The 24,613-nt window shown below is 39.5% G+C and overlaps 1 protein-coding gene across 2 annotated transcripts in view; it reads left to right on the forward strand.

The window, feature by feature from the left end:
- Positions 1-24,613, forward strand: part of RASGRF2 (Ras protein specific guanine nucleotide releasing factor 2) — a 132,029-nt gene that overhangs the window by 32,676 nt on the left and 74,740 nt on the right. For both annotated transcript variants that reach the window (XM_056325294.1, XM_056325295.1), the window contains exons 2-7: positions 10,293-10,399; positions 18,166-18,313; positions 18,923-19,012; positions 20,693-20,946; positions 22,408-22,487; positions 22,963-23,156. In XM_056325294.1, coding sequence (XP_056181269.1) covers positions 10,293-10,399; positions 18,166-18,313; positions 18,923-19,012; positions 20,693-20,946; positions 22,408-22,487; positions 22,963-23,156 — 873 coding nt within the window. The remainder of the gene's footprint in view (positions 1-10,292; positions 10,400-18,165; positions 18,314-18,922; positions 19,013-20,692; positions 20,947-22,407; positions 22,488-22,962; positions 23,157-24,613) is intronic.

Genomic DNA, 24,613 nt, shown 5'->3' on the forward strand with positions numbered 1-24,613 from the left:
TTCATTGTTTACCTGTTTACTCATTATTTAAAATGAAGCTGCATGTTTTTGCAGTGAAGGTAATTTAAAACCTAGAAGAACTGAATGGAGTCAGGTGGATTTTTCATGACATTTTATGTTAGGATTGATTAAGGAAGGTCTGTGTCTCACCTTGATCCTGTATGCTTGATGCAGGAGCTATCTAGTGAGCTTTTTCTGGCCTATATCACATAAGTCATCAGACTGGAAGGTTATAAATGTCCCTTCTGGCCTTTAAAGTCTGATCTTTTAATTAAAATACAGGGATGTCTTTTGCAGGGCAAGATAAATACTAAGATAGTTTATAGCTGAATTCATGTGGAGGAGCTGTGCATCATTGGATTTCAGACAAGAAAGTTGGGTAGCAGGTGCTTTGTCTGGTGTTTGGACAAGGAGGGAAAGGCTTTCAGAACATGGAGAAAGGTTAGGGTTGCTAGGAATGGTGAAGGAATGAGACGGGGTAAAAAAAGTACAAACACAAAAAGGCTAATTCCTTGTTGTAGTTTAGCCTCAACCAGCAACCAAGTACCATGCAGCCACTTGCTCACTCCCCCTGCCCTTCCCCCCTGCTCTGCCTGGAGGGGGAGGAGAATCTGGTAAAAAGTTAAAACCCGTGGGTTGCAGTGAGAGCAGTTAAGTAATTGAAATAAGGTTAAAAGAGTAATAACAGCAACAACAGCAGCAATTGTAATGAACAGGAGAAGGAGAGGGAGGAATAAAATCCAAGGGGAAGAAAAAGACCGGAGCGATGCACAGTACCATTGCTCACCACCCACTGACCGATGCCCGGCCAGTCCCACAGAGATCAGCAGCTCCCGGCCAGCCGCTCCCAGTTTATATACTGGGCGTGACATCCTATGGTAAGGAATAATGTCCCTTTGGCTAGTTTGGGACACCTGTCCTGGCTGTGTTCCCTCCCAACCTCTTGTACCTCCTCAATGGCAGAGCATGGGAAACTTGGAAGGTCCTTGATTCAGAGTGAGCATCACTTCACAGCAACTAAAACATCAGTGTATTATCAACATTATTCTCATACTAAATCCAATACACAGACTGTGCCAACCTATTAAGAAAATTAACTCTGTCCCAGCTGAAACCAGGACATTCCGCAAACATACGTAAAACTGCCACCGATTACAGTATTCCCTGTTGTCTCTTTCTCTCCATTTCCCTCATCTGTCCTTTCTTTGTCACTGTAAACAGCACAGTTTTCTACTAATACAGCTGTATTGTGCTTAGTTATGTGGTAGGGCTGTAATCTCAATGCCCTTTGGCTGTGCCATGGCTGAGGAGGGAGCAGAACTTGGATTAACTTGAATGTTCATTCCCTCCCCCTTGGCCCCAGTGGAAAGGCAGCTAATGACACGCAGGAGAAATGGAGGTAGCAAGTGAGGAGCTGTGTCCCCAGCCTCTATGCTGGAAAGGGTATCAGGCAACAAGTGGTAGCTAAAATTTAGAGGTTTGATAAACAAGTGGGATCTGCAGACCTGAGTGCTGTGTCCTTTTCCAGTGCTTGGGAAGGTGAGAATCCTAGGAATGGGATTGAGGGCATACAGTGGTAAGCAGGATGCCTCCACTGTTAAGGTCTTGGGAGAAATTTCTTCTGTCCCTTGGTTTAGGCAGGTTTGATTTGGCTGTGGTTTATAGAGAATACTTTTCGCTTTATAGAAATTCAGTCTACAGAAAGTATCTTCAGGGCACAGCTACTGCATCAGTCACCTAAGGAAGTCTGATGTAGAGATGTATCGGTGTCAGTCCCAGAAGACCTTACACATAGGAGAAGGGTCTAAGGATATGCAGGAAAGCAGCAGTTCTGGGAAGGCTGTGAATGTTTACTAGTGAATATACTGCTGTTGGGATGCAGCTTTTTAGGTCCCCAAAAAGTTAAATGAGGGGCTTTGTGGGTTGCTCTGCCAGATGCGAGAATGGTGATACAGCGCAAGTCCCAGGGTGGCTGCTGAAAACTTTTTAGGAGACCTGTCTCCTATAGACTTCCCAGCAAAATGAGGTGCACTTAACCCGACTGACCCGACTGTCCTCAGTTCCAGTCCCGTACCTTCATTACGTACCTTCTTTCTGTTCAGTGCAAGGCACTGGAGACAGCAGCAGTCATGACTGTTGCAAGAAGACGGAAAATGTCCTGCAGCTAGGTGATGCACGAACTTCTAGGCAGGCAGCTTGTTGTTTCTGGCAGGAAATTCTGACTGGACAGTGTCAAATGCATTTTGAGACAACAGTACCCATATTCAGTTTATTATTAGCAAATAGTTTAGCTGTGCTTACTGTGTTTTGTCAGTTCTTGTAGGCTTTACTTTGTGAAATTTCCTTTTGTGTGTCAGAGTTTTTCCCTGTTGATAAACTGTTGCTGAAGTACAAATGGTGTGATTGCAAATAGAGCAGATGGGGCCATATTAGCTTGATTCTTTCATCCATGAAAACAAATGCTATAACTGTTGTAATTTGGCATGATTTGGTCAACAGAGTTGCAGGCGAATTAAGGTCTGCAGTGACCTTTCTGTATTCCTTGATTTCTGTTTTACACGTGGGTTGGGTATGGTATTTTTTTATTGATATTGTAAGAGTTTATAAAACGGTACATTCGTGTATAATGTCCCTAATCCCTAAACTACTGATTGCATGTTTAAATATAATGACCTCAGAATGTTGTTGCTTTTGGCCCAGACAGCATTTGCAGAATGGCTCAGGAAAGTGATTCACTGTCAGATGGCAGAATAGATTTTATGGAGCAGGTTGTGACTTGATTAATCCAATATTGGTTAAAGAGAGAAGACATCAAGCCATCTCATCTACCATGCAATATAGGGCTTGTATACATATATCTATATACACACAGTATATATTTGGTCAGCATTAAACCAAACCCAGAACAGATACCTCAGCCCATCTCTAAATCTCCTCAGTGTGGGAAATGGAGTTCCAAAACAATGCCTTCTAATGTATACTTGAGCCTTGGCAGATAAAAGCCCTGTTGTCATTTACCCCTAGAATTTTTTTCCTGTAGTCCTGTTCAAGACCAGATTTCTATCTGTCAGGGGTAATGGAGTAATATTAAGATGATAAAAAACCCTCAGTCCCTGGGTGCCACCACAAGGGAACACAGAAGCTGAAATACTGCAATGGCTCTCTACCAGTTTTGCAGATTACCTCTTTTTGTTTTTTTAAAGATACGCAAGAAAAAACCAGACAATTAGTAGTAGCCAGCACTTCATGAAAATGCCAATGTATACTGTTTATAATAGTGTGAAGCAATTTGAAGAATTTAAAAGACTCACAAAATATCAAGTGGAGTTTTAATTAGCTCCCATAAGACTTAGAAAGACTCTGAGTGGACCAAAGGTCCACCTAGTCTAATATCCTATCTCATATTGTGACCATGAGGACATGCCGAAGAAGGCATCAACTTAGGTTCGTATTTTACTTTTCCTTTCCCTCTCCTCTGATACGACTTTAATGTTCCAGGTATTTTCAGCATCCAGACTGCTTGAATTCTGAATCTGTGAAGTCTGAGTGTTCACTAGCCCACAATGTCTGTACAGTGAACTCTTTTAAGGCTCCCTGCATGCCATTGACACTTTCTGCATTTACCACTTTCTTTGTCAAGGAGCAACACTAGTTTACTACCAGTTGCATGAAGAACCACTTTCTCCTGTTTATTTTGAAGCTGGTTTCTATGAAGTTCATTTAATAGATTATTTATTATTATTATTGGAAGAGAAATAGAGCAGTGGATCCCTGTCCATCCATTCCATATCTCGTGTGATTTTGTAGACCCATGTTGTATCCCCAGAGTTGTTCCTTCCATTGTACTGAAGAGTCTCAGCTTTAATTTTCATTTGTACGGCTGATTTGGACAGATGCAAGCCTTTCCATACCGCTTTAATCTTTCCCTGAACCTTTCCTATTTTATGGTGCCCTTTCTGAGATGGGAGGTCCAAAGCTACTCACAGTATTCAAGATGTTTTGTAGCATAACAGCCTTGTCTACTTTGTTCTATTTCTTTCCCATTTGTCTCTAGCTCTCTGGTTTGTTTTTTTTGGCAGCTGCTGGCATTGGGCTGGTGTTGTCATGGAACTTACTCCAGGATCTTATTCCTGAGTGGTAGTACCAAGCACAGAGTCCGTCTTTTTCACATGCAAGGCTTGAAAAGTTTTTCCTCATGTATGTCACTTTACATTTGCATACAGTGAATTTCATCTGCCATTTTACTGTCCAGTATCTCAGGCATGTTGCAGTTCTTCATAATAGGTTCTCATCGTTACTATCTTGAACAGTTAACAAACTTTGTCATTCTTTGTAATGCCTGTTCCAGTCCTCAACATAATTCGCTGAGGAAGTCCTTTGGTGACCTTGCTCCATTGTAAGAACTGACAGGTGATCCAGTATTCCAGCTGTTGTTTCCTAGTTTTTTATCAATTTTTCGCCCCCCCCCCCATTTATCCATGGGGGGACATTTTCCTTCTAAGTCCTAGGTGCTTAAGAGTTTCCCCGAAAATCTGTCAGAAGCATTTTCAAAACCACATCATTGTAATCCAAATGCTTGGTGACCCCTTCAGAGAACTTCACTTGGTTTAGAGGGGTTGACATCCTTTTACAAAAGCCATATGGACTCTTCCCAAGTACATCGTATTAATTCTGATGTCCGCTAATCCTGTTCTCATTATAGCTTCTCTAATTGGTGTGATGCAAACATGAAGTGTATTGGCATTCACCCTCCTGTCATTATTCCATTCTCATGCTAATTTAACAGCAATGGGCTAGGGATTTCCTGCCAGTGCTAATGGTACAACAAGTCTCTCATCAATATTGATGGCTGGAATTTTCTTTTGAAATTACTCTTAAAGTCCTGACTTGGATGATTAAACCAAGACTGTGCAGTAAGTCACTGAAAGATCAGGAATCTTTCAGTGATCTAGCGAGGTCATGCCACATTTAAACTTTAAAAATAGTATTTTTATAGTATATTATGAAGAAAATTAAATTTGTTTTATGCTTAGTAAAAAAAGTTTAGGGAGAAGTAGTTCATTGGCAAGTAGCTATTACCACACTATAATTACTTACAACCCACACTACAACAAAATTTGGTAGTAACCTTGGAGTGCTTTGAAACGTAATTTAAATGTTAATATACAGTGCTGATGGAAGGATAAGGTAACAAACCCACTGTTGACACATGCATAATGTCTCCAGTGACATGCATAATATCTCCAGTGTGAGTTTTTCCATCCGGACATTCAAAGCTCACCAAATTTACAAGGAGCTGAACGCAGGAGCTTGCAGTAGGAATTGTCAAGCAGCGTTATTATCTAGGGTGGCAGCTTTTCTGCCGGTGACGGGTAGCACCACCACCATGGGAAGATGAGCACTTACTCCTCTTGGCCCTTCAGTGTTTCAGTAACTGAACTGTTGCAAGCAACACCACTAATTCAGAAATGGAAGACACGTCAAGTTACTACAACTGCTGGGAGGTGAAAAGGAGTAACTAAAGAAACAGATGCAGTGATAAAAGTTATCAAGGAGCAGGAGTTAGGAGACAGGATAGGAGATTTCCTTTGCAGTTTCGATGTGAGGTGAAGAGAACGAGCTGTGGGACCGCCGCCGTGCGTTGGAGAGTGCAGTGCCTCTGTCAGTGTGACTCTGACTTCATAAACAGCAAATGCTCATCAGTCGCAAAGTCAAAAGGACAACGACATTCTGCTGTCGGGAGATTTAGTCTTGGGGTTTCTGTGTTGGTGGAAGCTTTACCTCAATATGCCCTAAAATCACTGTTTCTGTTATGATTGGCATCGCTTTTTGTATTTGGGGGGGGTTTGGTTTTTTGTTTGTTGTTGTCTGGTTGGGTTAGTTTTGTTTTGTTCTGGGTTTTTTTTTTTTGTTTTTTTGTTTTTTTGTTTTTTTAACCAGAACAATGCTTGTTTTTCCCCTTGGAAAGTGTGACAACTTCAGAGCTTTTCCTGTCTTATTTTGAAGACAGCCATTATTTGGGCAGTTTTATAAGGACAGAGTTATGGTGTGAACTGCTGTCAGTGGGGAGCTCAGATAATAATCAGTGTACTCTGATATAGGACTTCTGTCACCCAGGGTCTTAATCTTCTTCCAGTCTTGTCTCTGAAGTGGAGGTGACCATCAGCCCATTCCTTAGTCTTTTCCTTTTCACTGTAGGAAGAAACTCTGATTAGCATTAGATAATGTCAGAGAACTGATACACAACAATAGTTTTGATGCATCTTGATCCTGTTGTTCTTTCCTTGACTGTCAGTCAAGACAGTGCGTTCCTACCCGTGCAAGGTATATGAAACTTTCCCGCCTTTTTCCAAGCTTTACTTTGGAGAAATCTGCCAAAGACATTGTTATTAAAATGAAGTCTTACCATTTTGCTTGTGCATGCCCGGTTACTGAAAAGACACCTTAAAATGAAATGACTGAATTTGTTTTATGTCAAAATAGAGAATGTTCATTTATCTTCTATGAGTTGTTGTGGTTTAAGCCTGGCTGGTGATTCAGTGCCACGCAGCCGCTCGGTCACTCCTCCCTCACCCAGAGGGAGGGGGGGGAGAGATGGAAAGGAACGTAAAACTTGAGGGCTGACACAGGAACAGTTTAATAGTTGAAACAGAATAAAAATGAAAGAACAGTAGTAACAATGATGACAATAACAGTTATAATGGAAAGGGGAAGGGAAAGAATAAGACCCAGAGGGGAAGGAGGAAAGGAACACGCGGTGCACAGCTCAGCGGCTCACCGCCCGCTGACCGATGCCCAGCCAGTCCCCGCGCAATGGTGCACCTCCCTGGCCAGCCCCCCAGGTGCATATACCAGGCGTGACGTCCCATGGTAGGGAATACCTCTCTGGCCAGTTGGGGTCAGCTGGCCTGGCTGTGTCCCCTCCCAGCTCCCTGTGCCCCTCCGGCCTTCTTGCTAGCCAGGCCTGAGGAACTGGAAAGTCTGACACCAAAGCCAAAACACAGCACTGTGCTAGCTCCTAGGAAGATAATTAACTGCATCCCAGCTGAAACCAGGACAATGCATCTGATGATTTTCAGAATAAACAATAATAAAAAAATTGTCCAGCTGAACCACGGGCTTAACTTGAAACGTGAGTGCCTGCCTGCTAGTCCAACAGACATGATGAGTGATAGTGAAGGTAATTGGTGTGAATGTATCCTATAGTTCTTAAATACTTATTGTCATCACTTCAAGAAACTAATAGTGCATATGCAGAAAGGTGGGGTTTACCTGTTACTGTGCTGTGGGGATATGGAAACCGATCTGTTTAGCAAATTGAATGACAGTGCTAAAATTATATAGGTCTATAAATATATATACATGTGTGTATAGGCCCACTTACATACAACATCAACTTGAAAATCTAATAATGCTTCACAGGTGTCATCTTATTTTCTTGTAGTAAATTAGTTTTGTAAATGAGTAACATTTACTTTAAAAAGAGAATTCAAGGATGACTTAGAGATGAGATTCTTTTTAGAGACTTATGATTTTTTGCTTACTCCAGAGTTTACTTCTGGCTAAATGATGCAATAGTTGATACTGATGCTTGAGTGCAATAGGCATGTTTGAAGGGGGTGGAGGGTTTAGGTTATTTTTAAGTTAGCATCTGAAAACAAATGCCTTTTATGATTTAGCTTTGGGTCCAGTCCTACTGTAGTAGCGCTCTAAGTATTATTTGAAATTGTGCATTTTCTAACTAAGCGTTTAGATCACACCTATCACCATAGTAAGTGCACACCTCTAGGTCTAAACTCTGTGATATGGGATCACTGCAAGTCTTGCTCAAAAGATGTCTGAGTTATCTCACTTTAAAAGTAGGGAGGATTGTGATATTGTCTCTCCCTTCAACTTTAATCCCTACACAATGGGATTAAATGTACTGCTTGCCTACACTTCTGTCTTCTAATTTTGTATGTAGCAACTTTCTGAAACGCAAATAACTTGTTACATAAAATGTGGCTCTGAACAGTGTGATTTATCTTTAAATATGCTTTTAAAAATAGGATATTCCAGACTATAAACAGAACACATTTGTGTGTAATTTTGCTGCACTTTTTACTGTCCTGTAGGTTGTTTTCAGCTGCAATGTATTCTAAAATTTTTTATCTGTCACTGCTGTAGAGCAACCTGTGGACCTGATTAAATGTTTCTTTCTATTTGTGGCATTCAGGTTTAAGTGATATGTGCTGTCAAAACCCCACAGTTTTATAGGATTGTCTTTTAAATGATTTATTGATCTTTGTCTGTGCTTTGGAGTTGCTTCATTTCTGAAACTTGACAGCTCTGAGCCTGAACTTTCCTTGTGTAGCCTGTTAAATGTGAATGCTGCTTCTTATTTTGCCTTGTTTCAGTTTTGTTGGTCTGTTGCTAATCCTGCAGTGCTTGTGGTCTTCTGTATTAAAAGTGTTTTGTATATACATAACGATGCTTAGTAAATCAATATAATGCACAAATGAATAGTTTTCCTCTTTATGGAATGCCATCATACATACTCATGTTACCTGAAAAGAAACCAAACATATGAATGTACTCCAGACACACAGAGGCAGCTGGGTTTGGTAAATGTGAGGTCCCTAGGCACAAACCTTGATGCAAATGCAGGTGCGCAGACAGTGCTAGAGCCATTGCAGTGAATCCAGTGCACCCGGGGTGTATTGAACCTGCTCTGTGCACACTGCGCAGGTTGTGTGTGTGCAGCAGGCTGCCACGTGTTTCAGAAGGGGCTAATAAATGGCTGAAATAATCTCTTTTTATATGGACAAAATTAATTATTGGCGTTGGCAATATCTGCAGCCAGTTCTCTGTAGGTAAAATTTCATGCCTTCTGTTTCTGTTTATGCTTGTGTTCCTCCTGCCTTGGAAATGGCTTTTAATTCTGAGGTGGTTTATATTTGCTTTGTCTCCAGCATGGTGTTTGGCTCAGAGAGGCTTTTTCAGCCGAGCTGTAGGTTTGATGAGGAAGGCAGAATGTTTGTTGAAATCACTTCAGGTTTCTTACTGCTGTAAACAATGGCTAACGATGTGGGGGAATTCAAATTACATACTTTTCTTGCTGACTGGAGCGAGTTCGAAATTTGCTCTTAGACCCCAGGAAGTATATACCCAGTTATACTCGATTCCCTGTTAACTGGGATGAGGGTGGAAGAGGAGTTGAGAAGTTCTGGGTAGTGAAGAGAACTGAGTGAGCTGGTGCAGAGATGTTTAGCTGTAAGAGCTCCCGAATCACTTCGTAACCAATAACCAGCTGGTTTTGTGTGTGGGCAGGTCCTTCACTGGTCCCTCTACCTGTGAAACAGCTGGCTTACTGGTTAGTGCTATTTAAGGTGCCTATGGAAATTACAGGTGTGCATTCAGGTAGAACATTTTCTCACCTATTTTCTCCTGAGTTGGAAGAGTTTCATTTTCTGCCTGGCTGTAAATTAGTACGCAAGCTATGCGACATAAGGTTGTAAATGACCAACCTTGTGAAATGGGTTTTAAGATAGATGAATGGGGGTTCCCCTCTCACCACTAGGTATTACTATTTTTACTGCATTCTGAAAGTAGCGAAACTTTCCTGAAATTCTGTGTTCTGTGGAACACACCATGGGCAACATCCTGCATGTGAGAAATGACATCAAGAAATCCGACACTTCTTGTGTGAATCACATTTTCTTGGGAAAACAAAAAGTTGTTGCAATGACAATTATGGGTGAAGCTTCTTGAAAGAAGGGCAGAAACTGTTTGGGGAGTGTGGTGAATGAGAAGGCACACTTCCTTTGTTCTTTTGGAAAGGTGAGGAGATAAGCTAGAGCCAGTGCACAGCCTGCATTCTTGTGAGGAAGCGGTGGCAGTTCCAGACTTGGTATCCCATGCTGGGCATCTAAGAAAAAAATTAGGTGAAAAAATGCAAGGCAAAAAGAACTAGAGACACCCCACTACAGTCACACTGTTCTATTTGACTGTGGAAGCTGCCTAGGGAATTACATACCGTTGTCTTGTATGTGGGAGCTTAAGAACAATAATGGTAACTATCATGAAAGCTATTACCTTGATACACAGGGGAATATGTTAAAGATACAGTTTCAACTTCAATCCGTGTTTCATGACTAACAGCCTAAAACACATCTTCATAGGCTGGCAATGCTTTGGGCTGTGTTTAAAAAGTCACACACACACACATATATATATATATATTTTCTTAATTTTATGTGTCTACTCTCTTTAAAGGAGTTTCTGAACATTTTTTCCCTTATTCTAATTTGCAGCATTACTTTACTGTTCTTTTTGGCCATGAAGGGCAGAAGCCGCTGGAGCTCCGTTGCGAGGATGAAGTTGATGGGGATGAATGGGTAGAAGCTATTCACCAAGCTAGGTATGAAACCTGATTTTTAATCCTTAGCTCCATTTTATTGTAAATAAATTGATAACAATTTGAAAATCTAAGTTCACTCTCTAAACAGAAATGAATGTTACAGTAATTAGATGTGTATAGCTTCAGATCATTGGTGTGTTATAGGAAAAAATGCCTTTATCATTCATGCTCTTATATCAGTGTATTTTATTACTCATGAGTGATTGTGTTCCAGTTGAAATTAGCTCAAGAAGAATTAGTCCTGTGTTAGAGGAATGAAGAAGTAAGTGATATGCCAAATGAATAAAGGAGTGTTTCTTAAAAAGCTCTTATACAGAAATAAACGTAGGAAAGAGGAGGTCAAACCATTACAGTGCTAAAGTGCAACAAATAACATTTCAGCTTCAAAACTGAAGTCCTGAACAGCAATCAGTCTTGTGAAAAGGGACGTGTTTATGACTTCCAGCCATGCAGTAATCTTTCCCTGAGAAAAGGTCTGTGTGGCAAATGGGCAAGGTTTACCATATAATCTAAATGAAAATCTTATAACTGAAGGTTTGTGAGGTGGTTTGTGGAGAAAAATTTCTTTGCTGAAATGCACTTTCTCCAGCCTCCTCTCATAGACGCTCACCTCAGCTCATCTGCAGTGCCATGGTAACGCGTAAGGAGCCAGGCAGTTTCTGAGTTGCTTAGGACATGAGCCATGTAAACAGAAGTGATTTTGCGTTATAACTAAAAATGAACACCACCAGCTAGTAGCTTTTAATTTAGAACACATGAATTTTCAAGGCAGAACTTAACAGAAAAGTAAGCCAATGCTAAACAAGACACAGCTGAAAATATTAAGGACTTAAACTTGCTTAGAAGGAGCTAGTTGTGAGGTCCCAGGCAGGGGTGATTGAATTTTGACTCCACCAGAAAGATCATTGCAGCCTTCAGAAGGCAACTGGGTCTCTGTTGTAAGGAACATCAGTATTTTTATCTCCATCCCTTCTGCTATTGGACTTTTTCCTCATTAATTGTGTCTATCTGAAATGACACTACTAATAATATCAAACTGTGGACATGACTGTGAGAGATGTTCTCAGGGCCCTATGTTATTTTTTGAGATTTTCTTAATCTACTTTTCTGTATAGGTCTCTAAATTTCTTGGGGAAATTTTCCAGGGATTTGGACATGCCTTTTCTTGTTCTAGTATTCTTTTCAAATATCAACAAGTGACAAAAAGATTTTTGAAATGTAGTTGCTAAACATAGAATGTTAGTACACTACTGGTGGTTACCCCATTGTTCTGATGCTTTTCTACTTGACTGAAAGCTGCTTTTGTTTGTTTACATGGTGTTTAGCAAAACAACTTGGAGTTGCATAATTAGTTATTTAACTATTGGGTCTTTTACCAAAGATACATAACAAAGAAGTGAAAACAGTTTTAGACTATTGCAAAAGATTTTTCTTCCTAACTTAATGAAAATAAAACAGATTTGCTTCAGGGATCAGATTTCGCTTGCATCATAATTCAGACTTTTCCTGAAGTTCATCTGCATTTTTGGCAACTTCTTCAGTGTCACTGTTCATTTGAGGCTAGCCTAAGACATTTCTGACCCTTCTCTCGGGTTTCTGTTTTGGATTGCTAAATGATATTTTGTGTAGCCGTTTGAATATACTTTTTTGTAGTATCTCAGGTGTCTTATGTAAAAGTTCTAGAAGTTATCGAAAACATCCCCTCTACCCTTAAATTAAAAACAGGCCTGGGAACATCCTGTTGTGTGTTGAGTATGATAACATTTGCAAAATGGAGGTATTTAATTGCTTTCTGGTGGGTCTCATCTTCATTAGTAGCTGAGACAAAGTAGTTGGGTTTGGGTTTTGTTGTATTTTTTTTCTCTCTCTTTTTTTTTTCTCCTTAGATTGACATATACAAAATCTACTTTTGGATTGCTTTTCATGACTTTTTGCCAAATACATTTTTGCAGCCATCAAAATACCTTCCTTTTTTTTTTTTTTTTAATTTTACAAGTTATAAACTGTTGGAAAAATAACATGATCTCACTGTGCCCCATGTCCCACTCTGGATAAAAAAGGTATTTTATTTGGATGCAGATGCGTAATTTCTTACTTCTGCTGTGGCATTGTCCGTCGTTTCTTGGAAGATTTCACTGTGGGTGGGATGCTACTGCTTACCATTTGGGGGGTGTTGTGCACACTCTTTGAGAGCTTGACAGGCTTTTGTGTGCTGCAGGTAGATGCTGGCATTGCTTACGTTCCTGCCCATAGTGTCCTCTCCTCCTTTAGGAGAGATTGTTTGGCTTGTGAGCTTTCAATGGGAGGCGCAATTCAGGATATTTTAATGGGACTCCATTGTGAGCTTTACGTGCATACCTGCTTTTCATCTCTTTCCATTTTATTTGAATTCTCAGTGCTTTGAGTTCTCAGTAATATCCAGGGTGGCAGAGCAAGTTTTGCTTTTTCTGAGTTACATTTCTGGGCTGGAGGATTTATTCCTGGCAAATCCTAATTCTTCCATCAGTGACTGCATTTGGAAGTCCTGTTTTGGGCTTTGTTCCAGAACTTGTTCTCTTATGAAAAAATCTGTTTCACCCTTGATACATGGAGGTGGACTTTTCACCTTTTACAAATTCTATGGTTTTAATGGGGTTTTTTGCTTTTAACTCAGAAACTTTTTTGCTTCTTTTTTTTTTTTTTTTTTATATGGATGCAGTACTCATCAAATTTCTCAGCCTTTTCTACTGTAGCTTATTGGAAAGTCTTAAATTAAGTGCTTCGGGCTGTAGTTTCATGTATGCTTCAGTCCTGCATAAGCCCACATTGCTGCTGAAGGAAGCAGCTGTCATTCTCGTAAGTCAGCCATTCATTCCCACACCTTTACCAGCCCTTCTGTCATGCAGGCACAAGTGCGAACTTAATTGGGAAACTAATTTGCACTAAAAGGAATTTAGTTTTGTTTATTTTTTGCCAGCTTACTTTTAATCTGTCTCATTCCTCCAGGTCTGTTCGCTGCACATCCACGCAATACACCTGTGTTCGCTGCACAAGGGAGAGGGAAGCGCATGGGTGGGATGCGGGAAAGCACAAGTGCTGAGCAGAGGGAAAGGTGGGAGTGCTGCTTTCAGCTAGGTCTCTGTTTAAGGCATATGAAGAACTACTGCCCTCCAACCAGTCATTTAAAAGAAAAGGAAAAAAAAAAAAAAAAAGAAAGGCTTGCTCTCAGGTTTGTTGGCACACTTCACTTGCTAATGCAGGGTGTATTTCACATAGTATTTTGCAGGCACTTGTAAGCTCAGTATGGTAGCTCAGAGCTGCCTGGAAGCTCAGAGCAAATGCCTTGCTGCTAATGCCTCACTGTTGGAGAAGCTCCATTAGCTGAGGCTTGGTGCTATAATAACCAAAATTTTATAGTTTCTAGTTTGCTGGGAATGAGGCAGAGAGAATTTGAGTAATGCTCAAAACATGGGAATGCAGTCTTGTATCTGCCTTCCGAATGCTATCTAGCTAGATGCACAGAACAAAGTGATTGGGGTTGCCAGAGCTGGCAGCTTTGTAGAGGTGAAGCTGTCACTGCTCGCTATACATACCCGGGTTGAACCAGAAGTGAGCCTGGGCATGTAATTCCAATGCAAACAAACACACAAATGTACACACAAAAACAGCTGGCCACATGGGTTCGCACAGGCAGAAACATTCAGCACTCATGCAGGCACAGACAACACCAACAGCCTCATCCTGTTACCCTCTCTGACTGATCAGGAGGAAAGTATGTTAGTGGAAAAAGAAGACAGCATTCCCCTCCACACCCACGTGCTCCTGGAGTAAGCCATTCCCCGGCTGACAATGGTTTGGGTGCACAAAACCTCCCGTGCTTGTTGGGGCCACGCCTCCAAAAGACCCTTTATTCCAGTTTGTATTTCCCTGTGTCAATTAAAAGAATCTTGTAGTAGAAATCGTTTGGGGTGTGGACTTCTCATGCTTCTTCATGTATCACGCAGTCCTACACCCACCTACCCACCCTCCAGTCCCTGTTGCTGTAGTTGTTCACCAGTCCAAGTGCCATTTCCCACCTGATTGACTGGAAATCAGCAGACACCTCTTTTACACCCTTTCTAAACAGTTGCCCATGCGTATCTGAAAGCCCATATAAATTCTGTATCTTGTCATAAGCCCCAGCCCTGCAACCCTCACCATAGCTATCCTTTGATATCCTTTATCATGTCGGAGTTCATTAAAAGTTAATGGTACTTGTGTACAGATGGTCTCCAAAGTCACCTTGGTTAGAGTCTTATGGATGGATTGCATAAGTTCTATTGCAACTTTTACTGCTTCCATCCCTACAGTGGCTGTTAATATGCCATTAGACTTTAAAACGCGTCTGGAGACTGTTTCTCCTCTGTTAAGGAGTCCTATAGCTGCTTGAAGGTGGTTAGTATGAGCAGATCTAGACAATTTCTTTTGCCTTCCAGACCCCCAGAGCCATCTTGCCTGTTTTTCATAAAGAGCTGGTTAGGTTATGCATTTTGCATTTCAAAAGGGTGATTTGATATGACATAAACAGTTCTGGCCAGGTCCACTGCCTGGTTCTTTCAGCTGCCTGAGCAAGCTTTAGTAGAATTAGCATAGCGTGATCCAGTGAACCATAATTCTGGTCTGAATTCAGTGCAAAAATGAATTACGTTTGCTGGTAGCACTACTGGAATCTTTGTCTTGGTCTGCTACCACAACAAAAAGACCCTAATAATAAGGCACTGGTTAAACTTTTTCCAGTTTTCCTACATTTTCTGGGCATGTCAGCTTTCATGGGGCCTAAACAATGCATAATTTTTCTCAGGAATTTCTTCATTTCTTCCAGTCTCTGTGTGGTAGGCAGTGGTCAATCAGAGCTCAAGGTTGTTGAAGTACCTGTTTTGGGTCCTGTCTCTACAGATGATAGTAGGAAACTGGAGCAGCCTCAGTTTTCAGAATTCTCTGTCTTTGCGTCTCACTACATATTATTACAATATTACAAACACAAATTTGTAGAATTGCTTCTCTTGATAAGATGTTAATACCGATCCATAGAAAGCTGTGATTTACAGCAGTTGCTTCTTTGTATCAAACAATATCCAAGCCACAGAACTAGATCCAGGCTGGCTGCTTACAAGTTGTTTTATGAATTTTTCATCTTCCTTTGACATCTGAACACTTTGGTACAATTTTCCCTAACAAGGGATTTGTATACATGTGCAATCGAGTCACTATTGAAACTGCCCTCTTGGAAGGCTCCTGGCATCGTGCTGGCGTACAGGTTAGCACTTCAGGCATGATGATCTTTAACTCATCCGTACAGAGAGATAGATGAAAAGGGCTGTTGGAAGTATGTGAAGCTGATTCCATAATCCTATAATTTTCCTTTCCCAGAACAAGTAGCAGTTTTGAAGGAGAAAATGGATAGCCTATTCTAAGTTAGTGTAGGTGTACACAGGCTTTTCTAATTAACTGCTCTTCATACTGCTGCTTATGGGAGTGAAGGAAATGTTTGGTTTCCAGGATAAGACTGACATTCTAGACAGCCAAAGCCACCAATTAGGCAAATTGCTCTTTAAGTACCTCTCAAAAGGACAAAAATTTTTCAATCTTCCATAGCAAAGTTCTGGTTCTGTTCCCTAGTAAAGCAAGACTGTGGAAATCTGGCTTAATGCATTTAAAGAAGCTGAAAAATCTAAATGAAGTTTCTTCCTTTAAAGGAGGAAAATAAAAATCAAAAAAGTGAAAGAAAAACATTATGTCTTCAGTCTTACGTCACCTCTCCACTGCAGCTCTGTTCACCCTTTGTGATTCTGTATCATACTATTTTCTTCAGTCTCCAATAAAAGTAAAGCCAAATCAGTCAAATTCTGTATTGGAAGCATTTAGTAGAAAAGTTTAAGAAAATTTTGGAAAGGATAAATAGGAGAAAAGGTCTTGTCACCTGTCTAGATCTGGTTTTAGGTAGAAGAAACTACTTTTTTATATTAAATGTAAATGAAGGTGATGCTGTAGGAATACGTTTTCTTATATATGTGACATGTATTTTTATCTTTGTAATATCTCTAGTCATTGTAAAACAACTAGTGCTAAATGTGTTTCTAACTCAGACACTATATATCATATGCCAATGTATTTTAGGGTGCAAAGAGATTAAATACAACATTCTTGCAAAACAAGTTCATTATTGAAATCTCATGCTTTATTACTGTTTATTGCACAGTTAAGATATATGGATTGCTTCATGACAGCTTTTTTTTGATGTATGTTGTTTTACTTGTTAGAAGAGATGCCCTGAGCTTTTTTTGCTATTTATTGTTTACTGTTGCAGTAGTCAAAATATAACAATAAATGCAATATAATTAAATTCATTTCTTATTCTTTTTATAATCTGTTCAAGGAGGATAAACTTTTGCTTTATGATAGCTGTGGGAACTAACTGTAATTATTTTAAATCTAAGCTTCCTTTCCAGGTTAAAGAGTTGAATTTAATAGCTGTTCTCAAGATTGCCCCCCTCCAGTATATAACTGCACTAATACTGATTGACCTGGAAGTAAATATGTACAAAAAAAGATCACCTGGAGAGGATACACATTATTACATTTTTAAAAGCCTCACAATATTTAATAGCAAATGTTCATTTTTTTAATGAGTGCTGTAACAAGCAGAAATTTAAAAGGAAAAGATGTGTAATTAAGAAATTCCTTCTGCCAAATCCTGTGCTAACTCGACAGTGGAAAGAGATATGATAGTCAGCGTTTTCCCTGATAAATTGTAAAATAGTAAGAGGTTCTTTCTCAAAGATTAGGGCTTCATTCTGCTATGTTTTGTTGGTCTTTATCTTGTAAAATTATTTAACTGTCAGAGGGGCAAGCTTTCTGAAACCTAGGCGAAGAGGCAGTGTGTGTGTAGATTTTGCTGAATCAAGGCCAGTAAACAAGCACGTGGCAGAACTGTCTGTCTTCTGCTTAAATTACCTATGTGAGAGAGACTGAATCGCGTGAACGAACAGTCTGATGAAGATGTTGCCTAGGAAGAAACTAATTTCTCTACCTTAAGCTGGGAACAGTATTTCTAGTGTGATCCCTGTCACTGCTCTGATTGTGACATCTAATTGCATTAGGGATACTTTCCCTTTTCAGGAAAATACAAATCAATGATGGTTTGCCACCAAAGAGCTAAAAGAAGACTGACACCACAGTTCCTGTTACTAATCAGAACAAATGCATTTATCTGAGTCATCTCAAAGTGGCCTAAACAGTAAACTCGGTGTAGCAAACTAAAACAACAGTTGTGGTGGGAATTCTCCCATAAAGAGATCTGACAGGTGGGGAAAATTATAAATAGTTCTGATGGAGGTGCCAGATGCTCCCCTCCAGTCGTCCGAAAAGAAGGGGAAAAAAGCAGCCCTTAAAATAAATAAAATAAATTGAATTAAGAGAATTCTTAGGCTTAGCCTGAGAATTAGAGGCTCATAAAAAGATCAGTGCCGTTGTCTTGTTCTTGGTAACTCGATACTGGGAAACTGGGTACCCCTAGCATCTGTGTCTAAAAAGGATATTGAACACTGTCAGTTTGGTTGATTTACAACCAAGCTTTATTCATTATATATTAAGCCAAACAAACACGGTTTTGCAGGTTTCTTATCATTGGTGCAGTGTTTACGCTGTCAATATCTCATAAGGGGATATGGAAGAAAATACTTGGCTATTTTTACTAACGTAAATAAGTAAAAACATATTTTTACTAACATAAATGTTTTCCCTCATAGCTATTCAGATATTCTGATTGAAAGGGAGGTGTTAATGCAGAAGTACATTCATCTTGTCCAGATTGTGGAGACTGAAAAGATTGCAGCCAACCAGCTCCGACATCAGCTTGAAGATCAAGACACAGAAATTGAAAGACTTAAATCTGAGGTATGTGCCACAGCCATCAAGAGATCATTGAATTATAACATTTTGCTGTGTGCGTTGCAATAATGTTCAGTATTTCTGCAATATTTGTGAAAATAACAGAACCCAGTTAGTATGTAGTAGACCCCTTGTGAACCCTTGGCTAAATATTTTTCTTACAAATACTGGGGACTGTTAAACTGAAGAGACTTGAAGATGACACACTCCGTTGCAGTATGGTTGCCGCTGGCTGCATTGTTTCCTACTGGTTGTCACACCAGGAGCTTGATCCTTGACACATTGTCTTTGGCTGTGACAGTATTGAGAACAATTTCAAACTGCTGTATTGCACTGAATGTTAAAAATTTTCTTGCAGTCCTGAGCTGATAAAGTCTGAAAGGAACACTTGGTTTTGAGAGGAGAACCAGCTCTCTTCTGTTCCTTCCTCCATCTGCATCAAGAGCCTTGCTGGTTTTCAGAGAACTGTATTCAAGTCCCTGTGACCAAATACATGCTTGTCATTCCGTGCAGCTTTAACAGGCTTGAAGAAGGGAGAGATGTTTTTCTGTTAGGTCTGTAACTAAGAGTTTCATTAACTTAAGAAAGCATTTAATGAATGGTTGTTTTTGTCAGATTATAGCTCTCAATAAAACGAAAGAAAGAATGCGACCTTATCAAGGCAACCAGGAAGATGAGGATCCAGATATTAAAAAAATTAAAAAGGTAAACATGCAGTCTTCTGTGCTCAAGAGGAAATGGGTGGGGGTTGCACTCCTGCATTTTAATCTGTCTAGTTTTTTCCTCATTTATTTATATTAAGTACAGTCAAATAGCAAGATTGCCTTTGCCCGGCCCGTAATTAAACCTTTTAAATTACTTCAGTTTCCTATGGTTCAGTGCCACATTTATCCCATAGTGTATTTGTTACTTAAGTATTCATTTTCACTTGCAACGTATATATTTATTTTCTTAAAGAAGCTGGCACATTGCATTCAATTGCCTGTGTTTGCAAAGACTGAAATTAAGCCATGGGTGATACCCTGTGGGAGTCAAGTGTATAGTGACTTTATACTCCTTTCTTACAAAAATACTTATATATATTTCTAGTAGGAGAATAATATATATTCTGTCAGTGCAGCTGGAATATTGACAATGCAGAGAGTAATCTTGATTTAAGTTGTCAGCTGGTCTGTTTGATGGTGATTGTTTCAGGAGACAATGGCCAGCATTTTTAATAACAGTGACAGAATTGTCCCAACCTGTATGGCATTTACATGTGCAGCTTTTGGTAACATTGCTTAAGGCTGGATTTAACCAGTCTCCAGAGCTGTGCCTGTCACTGGAATTCATGCTTGAAAATGTGGTCCTGTATGTGTCACCCTTATTCTCACAGTGTTCGGTCTCTTAAATTGCACAGTATTCTTTACAGTATGTGGACTTAGTTTCTCACTTTTTCTGGGTCACACAGTCTGAAGGTCAGGGTCAGCACTAAGCTGGTACCCTTGTGTGAATTTTCCTTTTCATGTAGATTAAACTTTGTAATAGAGCTGGAAATGTCTCTTTTAGTAGGAGTGCTCTGATTCTGTACATAATTCACTGCATTCTACATGTTGATTATTTTGACAGATGGGCTCTTTTTTTTAAAGTTGTTTATTCAGATTAAACTGCTACCAGTGAGATTTTGTGTTTCTCTCAAGATGAATGATCTTCACATCAAGATCAGGGCAAAGACATACTGAAATTTTCTGTGACCAGATGCAGACCTTTTCTCTAAACTTTAATGCACTTGTAACTTCAGTGGATATTATGCTTAAGTAGATTTTCCCGTGACATAGAGATACTTTTTAAGAATGCCAAAGGTTTCAGTTTCTAAGCAATATATTGATACTTAGCTTTAAATACACATGCTAAGCGGTATCTATTCAGAACAGAAAGCAAACTGACTTTAACAACTATTTTAGAGTTATGTCAATAATGATATTGAGTCTGTCTTGGAATGTGTTACCTGGAAGCATTGCACAATGCTTTTGGGGGTATAAAATAAATGTGTAAGAGGAGGTAAAAGGAGTTAAAAAAACGGCACAGTGCATAGGACAGTTGTGCTGATAGGAAGAGTATATGCAAAAGCACACCATTTGAGCTTGCAGTAAAAGGTACCTTGATATGTACATGATATCTTTTTGATCTGTTTCCTGGCAACAAATATGACCAAGTGATTGTGGGAATTTCATTAACAATGAGAAATCTAAAAAAAATATAATTCAGGAACGTATATAGATCGATGAGGGCAACAGCCTTTTTTTTGAACACAGGCATTTCATTTAGAGGTTTATTTCTACAATGAAGAGCTTATGATAAGTCACGTTTTTTCTCATTCTTCTTTTCTGCTTGGTCTGTTTTTAGGTCCAGAGCTTTATGCGGGGCTGGTTATGTAGAAGAAAATGGAAAACTATTGTCCAAGATTATATTTGTTCTCCCCATGCAGAAAGTATGAGAAAAAGGAATCAGATAGTTTTTAACATGGTGGAGGCTGAATCTGAATATGTACATCAACTTTATGTTCTTGTGAACTGTTTTCTGCGGCCCTTAAGAATGGCTGCAAGTTCAAAGAAGCCACCTATCAGTCACGATGATGTTAGTAGCATTTTCCTTAACAGGTATGCGGTTTTTTGTTTGCTTTCAGGAATTCCTCTGACCGCTTCTTCCCTGCTTCAGTTTGTAGTAGTGAGGTCTGACACTTGGGTTTTTTGCTGTGGTGTAAACGATGTCACTGAGGTAGACCACGTTTCCAGGGGTAAAAGGCATCGTGCTGTCAGTGATGCTGTTTGAAACCAGCAACACCTCTTTGCCTCTTACATTCTATTTCTTCCTCTGCTAGAGGAAGAAAAGGACGAATCATGCCTCTTGGGGCTGTTCTCATAATTTTCTGTCACCTTCCCTGTTATTTTTTTTCTCTTAAGAGAGGAAAATTTGACTTAGTGGCCTCATATGGTCCGGGTAAGACCCTGAGGATGAATAAATCAGATATTCTATTTTCTGTTGTCCTGCCTAAGGACCTCCTTCCCTCTCACTTGTCTTTTCATATCCTACAAAAAAGAATTGTTCTTTTCATTAAGCATACAAATACTATTGTGATGAGTAAGTACAAATAAACCAGCAGGCATCCAACATTTGATACAGGGCTGGGGTTGCATCCAAGTCTACCCCAAACTTCTAAGACATAAACCACGTTCCTTTAGTTACGAGACTAGTTTCCCTTTCATAGCTCATTCACAATCACTGTACTCTTTATGGTTTTTCTTACAGCTGGCATGTCCCCTGCTGCTGTTGACCTCATAAACTAAAATACAATATTAAGGTTTGTGTTGTAGGAAAGTTGTTAAGCTTCAGATTTTAAACAGCAGCAAGCAAGAATGTAGATGACTACCACTGACTTCAGGTTTCTGCATCTTACTGGTCCTCTTAAACTATTGAATGCATTGTCAATGATATTCTTGGAAAACCTATTAATTAAACTGTGTGGAAAATGTTATTTAATAGGTGCTTTTATTTAAAAGAACTAAAAAGAATATGCTTTCTACACCAAATACTGCATATTTTTTAGACTATTGCACTAAAAATTGTGAACAATGCAGTAAAAGGGGGCCTGCAAGAAAGCTGGAGAGGGACTTTTTACAAGGGCATGTAGGGATAGGGCAAAGGGCAACAGTTTTAAACTGAAAGCTGGTAAACTTCAATAGGATTTAAGGAAGAAATTTTTTAACACAAGGGTGGTGAGTTGGCCCAGGCTGCCCGGAGCAGCTGTGGGTGCCCCATCCCTGGGGGGGCTCAAGGCCAGGCTGGACGGGGCTGGGGGCAGCCTGGGCTGGGGGGGGGGGGGGGGCCTGCCCGGGGCAGGGGGGGTGGGACTGGATGGTCTTTAAGGTCCCCTCCAACCCAAACTGTTCTGTGATTCTATGAATAAGAAGCACTTACTTCCATAATAATAACTGTCTTCTGTTTTACCCTAGCAGAGTGCAAACCATACTACTAACCAGGAAGAGATGTTTCTCTGTGAATCATTAATCAGAAAATAAAACCTGAATTGTCTTTTTGTCTGTTTAATACTTGTTTTTCAGTGAAACAATCATGTTTCTTCATGAGATATTTCACCAAGGCTTAAAAGCAAGAATAGCTAATTGGCCTACCTTAATCCTAGGTAAGTTACTTTATTTTCTCTAGGAGGATAATGTTTATATTTATTTGAAATTACAGTAAGGTTGTGTTCTTTGGGGTTTTTTTTTGAAAGACAGGACTTTTTTAAAAAAGTTCTTTTTGAATGGAACACATTTCCACAACTAATACTGCAAGATCTGGTGTAGTGGGAGTCCCACATGGGCAGTAACGACCACCTTCCAGTCCGTATGTGAGAATGCCTCTGCCCTAGGCATTGATTAGACATGGGCCCCTGAATTTTCGGTGATATTTTCTGATTATTAGCTAATCAGAAAAAACATGTGTTGGCAGGTGAAAGAGCCGAGTTTAATGTTTCTAAAATCTCAGTATATTGGAAACAGCAGTAACAGAAGTGATCATAGTAATTCACTTCCATAGAACATAGTATTTTCTTTAAAAATATGTTTCAAGTGATGGGTAGCTGGGAAAAAAAAAAAGCATTTCTTGACTTTTTCTAGCTGACTTATTTGACATTCTGCTGCCAATGCTGAACATATATCAAGAATTTGTTCGGAATCATCAATATAGTCTACAAGTACTGGCAAACTGTAAGCAAAACAGAGATTTTGACAAACTCTTGAAGCAATATGAAGCCAACCCAGCATGTGAGGGGCGAATGCTGGAAACTTTCCTTACTTACCCCATGTTTCAGGTAGTCTCTGTATATTTTTTGTGACTATTTGTTTTTAATGTTTGATTGCTTAATTTTGTGTTATTGACATTGCGATTGATTGAATATTCTTCTTGCTAGAATAAAAATACTCTCATGTAAAATAGTTTTGTTTTCATTTGTTTCATTATTATACTGAAACTCTGCCTGTAGAGGTCTTTTCTCCAACAATACTGATTCATCTCTCTTCAGAATCTTATATATGTTGAAGGGGAATGTGGGATGAGGACTAATGCCAAAAGAAAAAAAACTGAGAAACAATTATTGGACTTCTGCCTGCTGCAGGATTACGAAGTGGTCCAGAGAGGGATAATATGCCTGGTATAGCAAGTTCGAGCAGCCACAAGTATTTTACTAGGAACACGTTTTGAAACTTTCCTCCCACTTTGCTCTCCAGTGACTTGGTCTTTAGAAAACAAAAAATACATTGCTAAGGTTTTGAAAACTTTATTTATCCTTCAGATATTTTTACTTGATCTGCCTAGATTAATTATTTGCAGCTGTTTTAAGAGGTCTGTGAAACACTGGTCTGATGGTTTTGTGTCTTTTACATTTAACGTACATTTTATGTGTTTTTTTACATTTTACTCATCAAGAGAATAGCGAATCCCCTCCATTTGTTCAGTTACTAGCAAACTGTGTTTAACAAAACGGGGGGGGGGGGCGGGGGGGGGGCGGGGATCGGTGACACTTTTATTACTGCTAGTTATTCATATTAGCCTAAAGGGCCATTAAGCCCTGTAATAATATATTTTTTTAGCTTTGAGCTTGTGTATTGTGAAGTTTTGGGATTTTTTGGCTGAGTTGAAACAAGGTCATGGGATCTTAGAAGGGAGAGAGAGGGTCTTAGTCATATGAGATGGAGGGTATCCTTGCTGATGACTCTTCATTTCAGCTTAGTAAGAATTCCTGTCTCCTCCTAAATAACTTTGATTCTGTAAAGACAAGGTATCGTGCAGTATCACTTGGTTCTGGTTACAAGACCTGAAACTGCTTTAAGTAATAATAAATGGATCAGGGTCCTTGTGCTGCCCTGTGGCCTTTAATAGTCAAATGCTGCATGTTCTTCAATGTCTATTAGTGCAATGTGAATTTTATCTAAATGCAAACAGGTCAGCTGACATTTTCAAACCCACAAGAAATTTAGATGCACATATCCTATTAACATTTAGGGTAGGTATGTGTGGATCTCCCAGTGAGTTGTGAAAATTTTCTGTATTGGCACTTGGATAGCGGCATGAAACAATGAAATTTAATGGCATATTTGTGGCTACCTCTGATCTGATCTTTTTCTTAAAATGTAATAAATGGATTTTGTGTTTCCTCAGACTGAAAACATCCATATGCATATACAGTCTCTGTCACTGGAAAGTTCAGTATTTTTGGTGGTTGTTATATTTAGAATGTATGTATAATCATTTAGCTCTGGATATTAATTT

The sequence above is a fragment of the Falco biarmicus genome, chromosome Z (genome assembly GCF_023638135.1).
Source record: "Falco biarmicus isolate bFalBia1 chromosome Z, bFalBia1.pri, whole genome shotgun sequence".
NCBI lineage: Eukaryota > Metazoa > Chordata > Aves > Falconiformes > Falconidae > Falco > Falco biarmicus.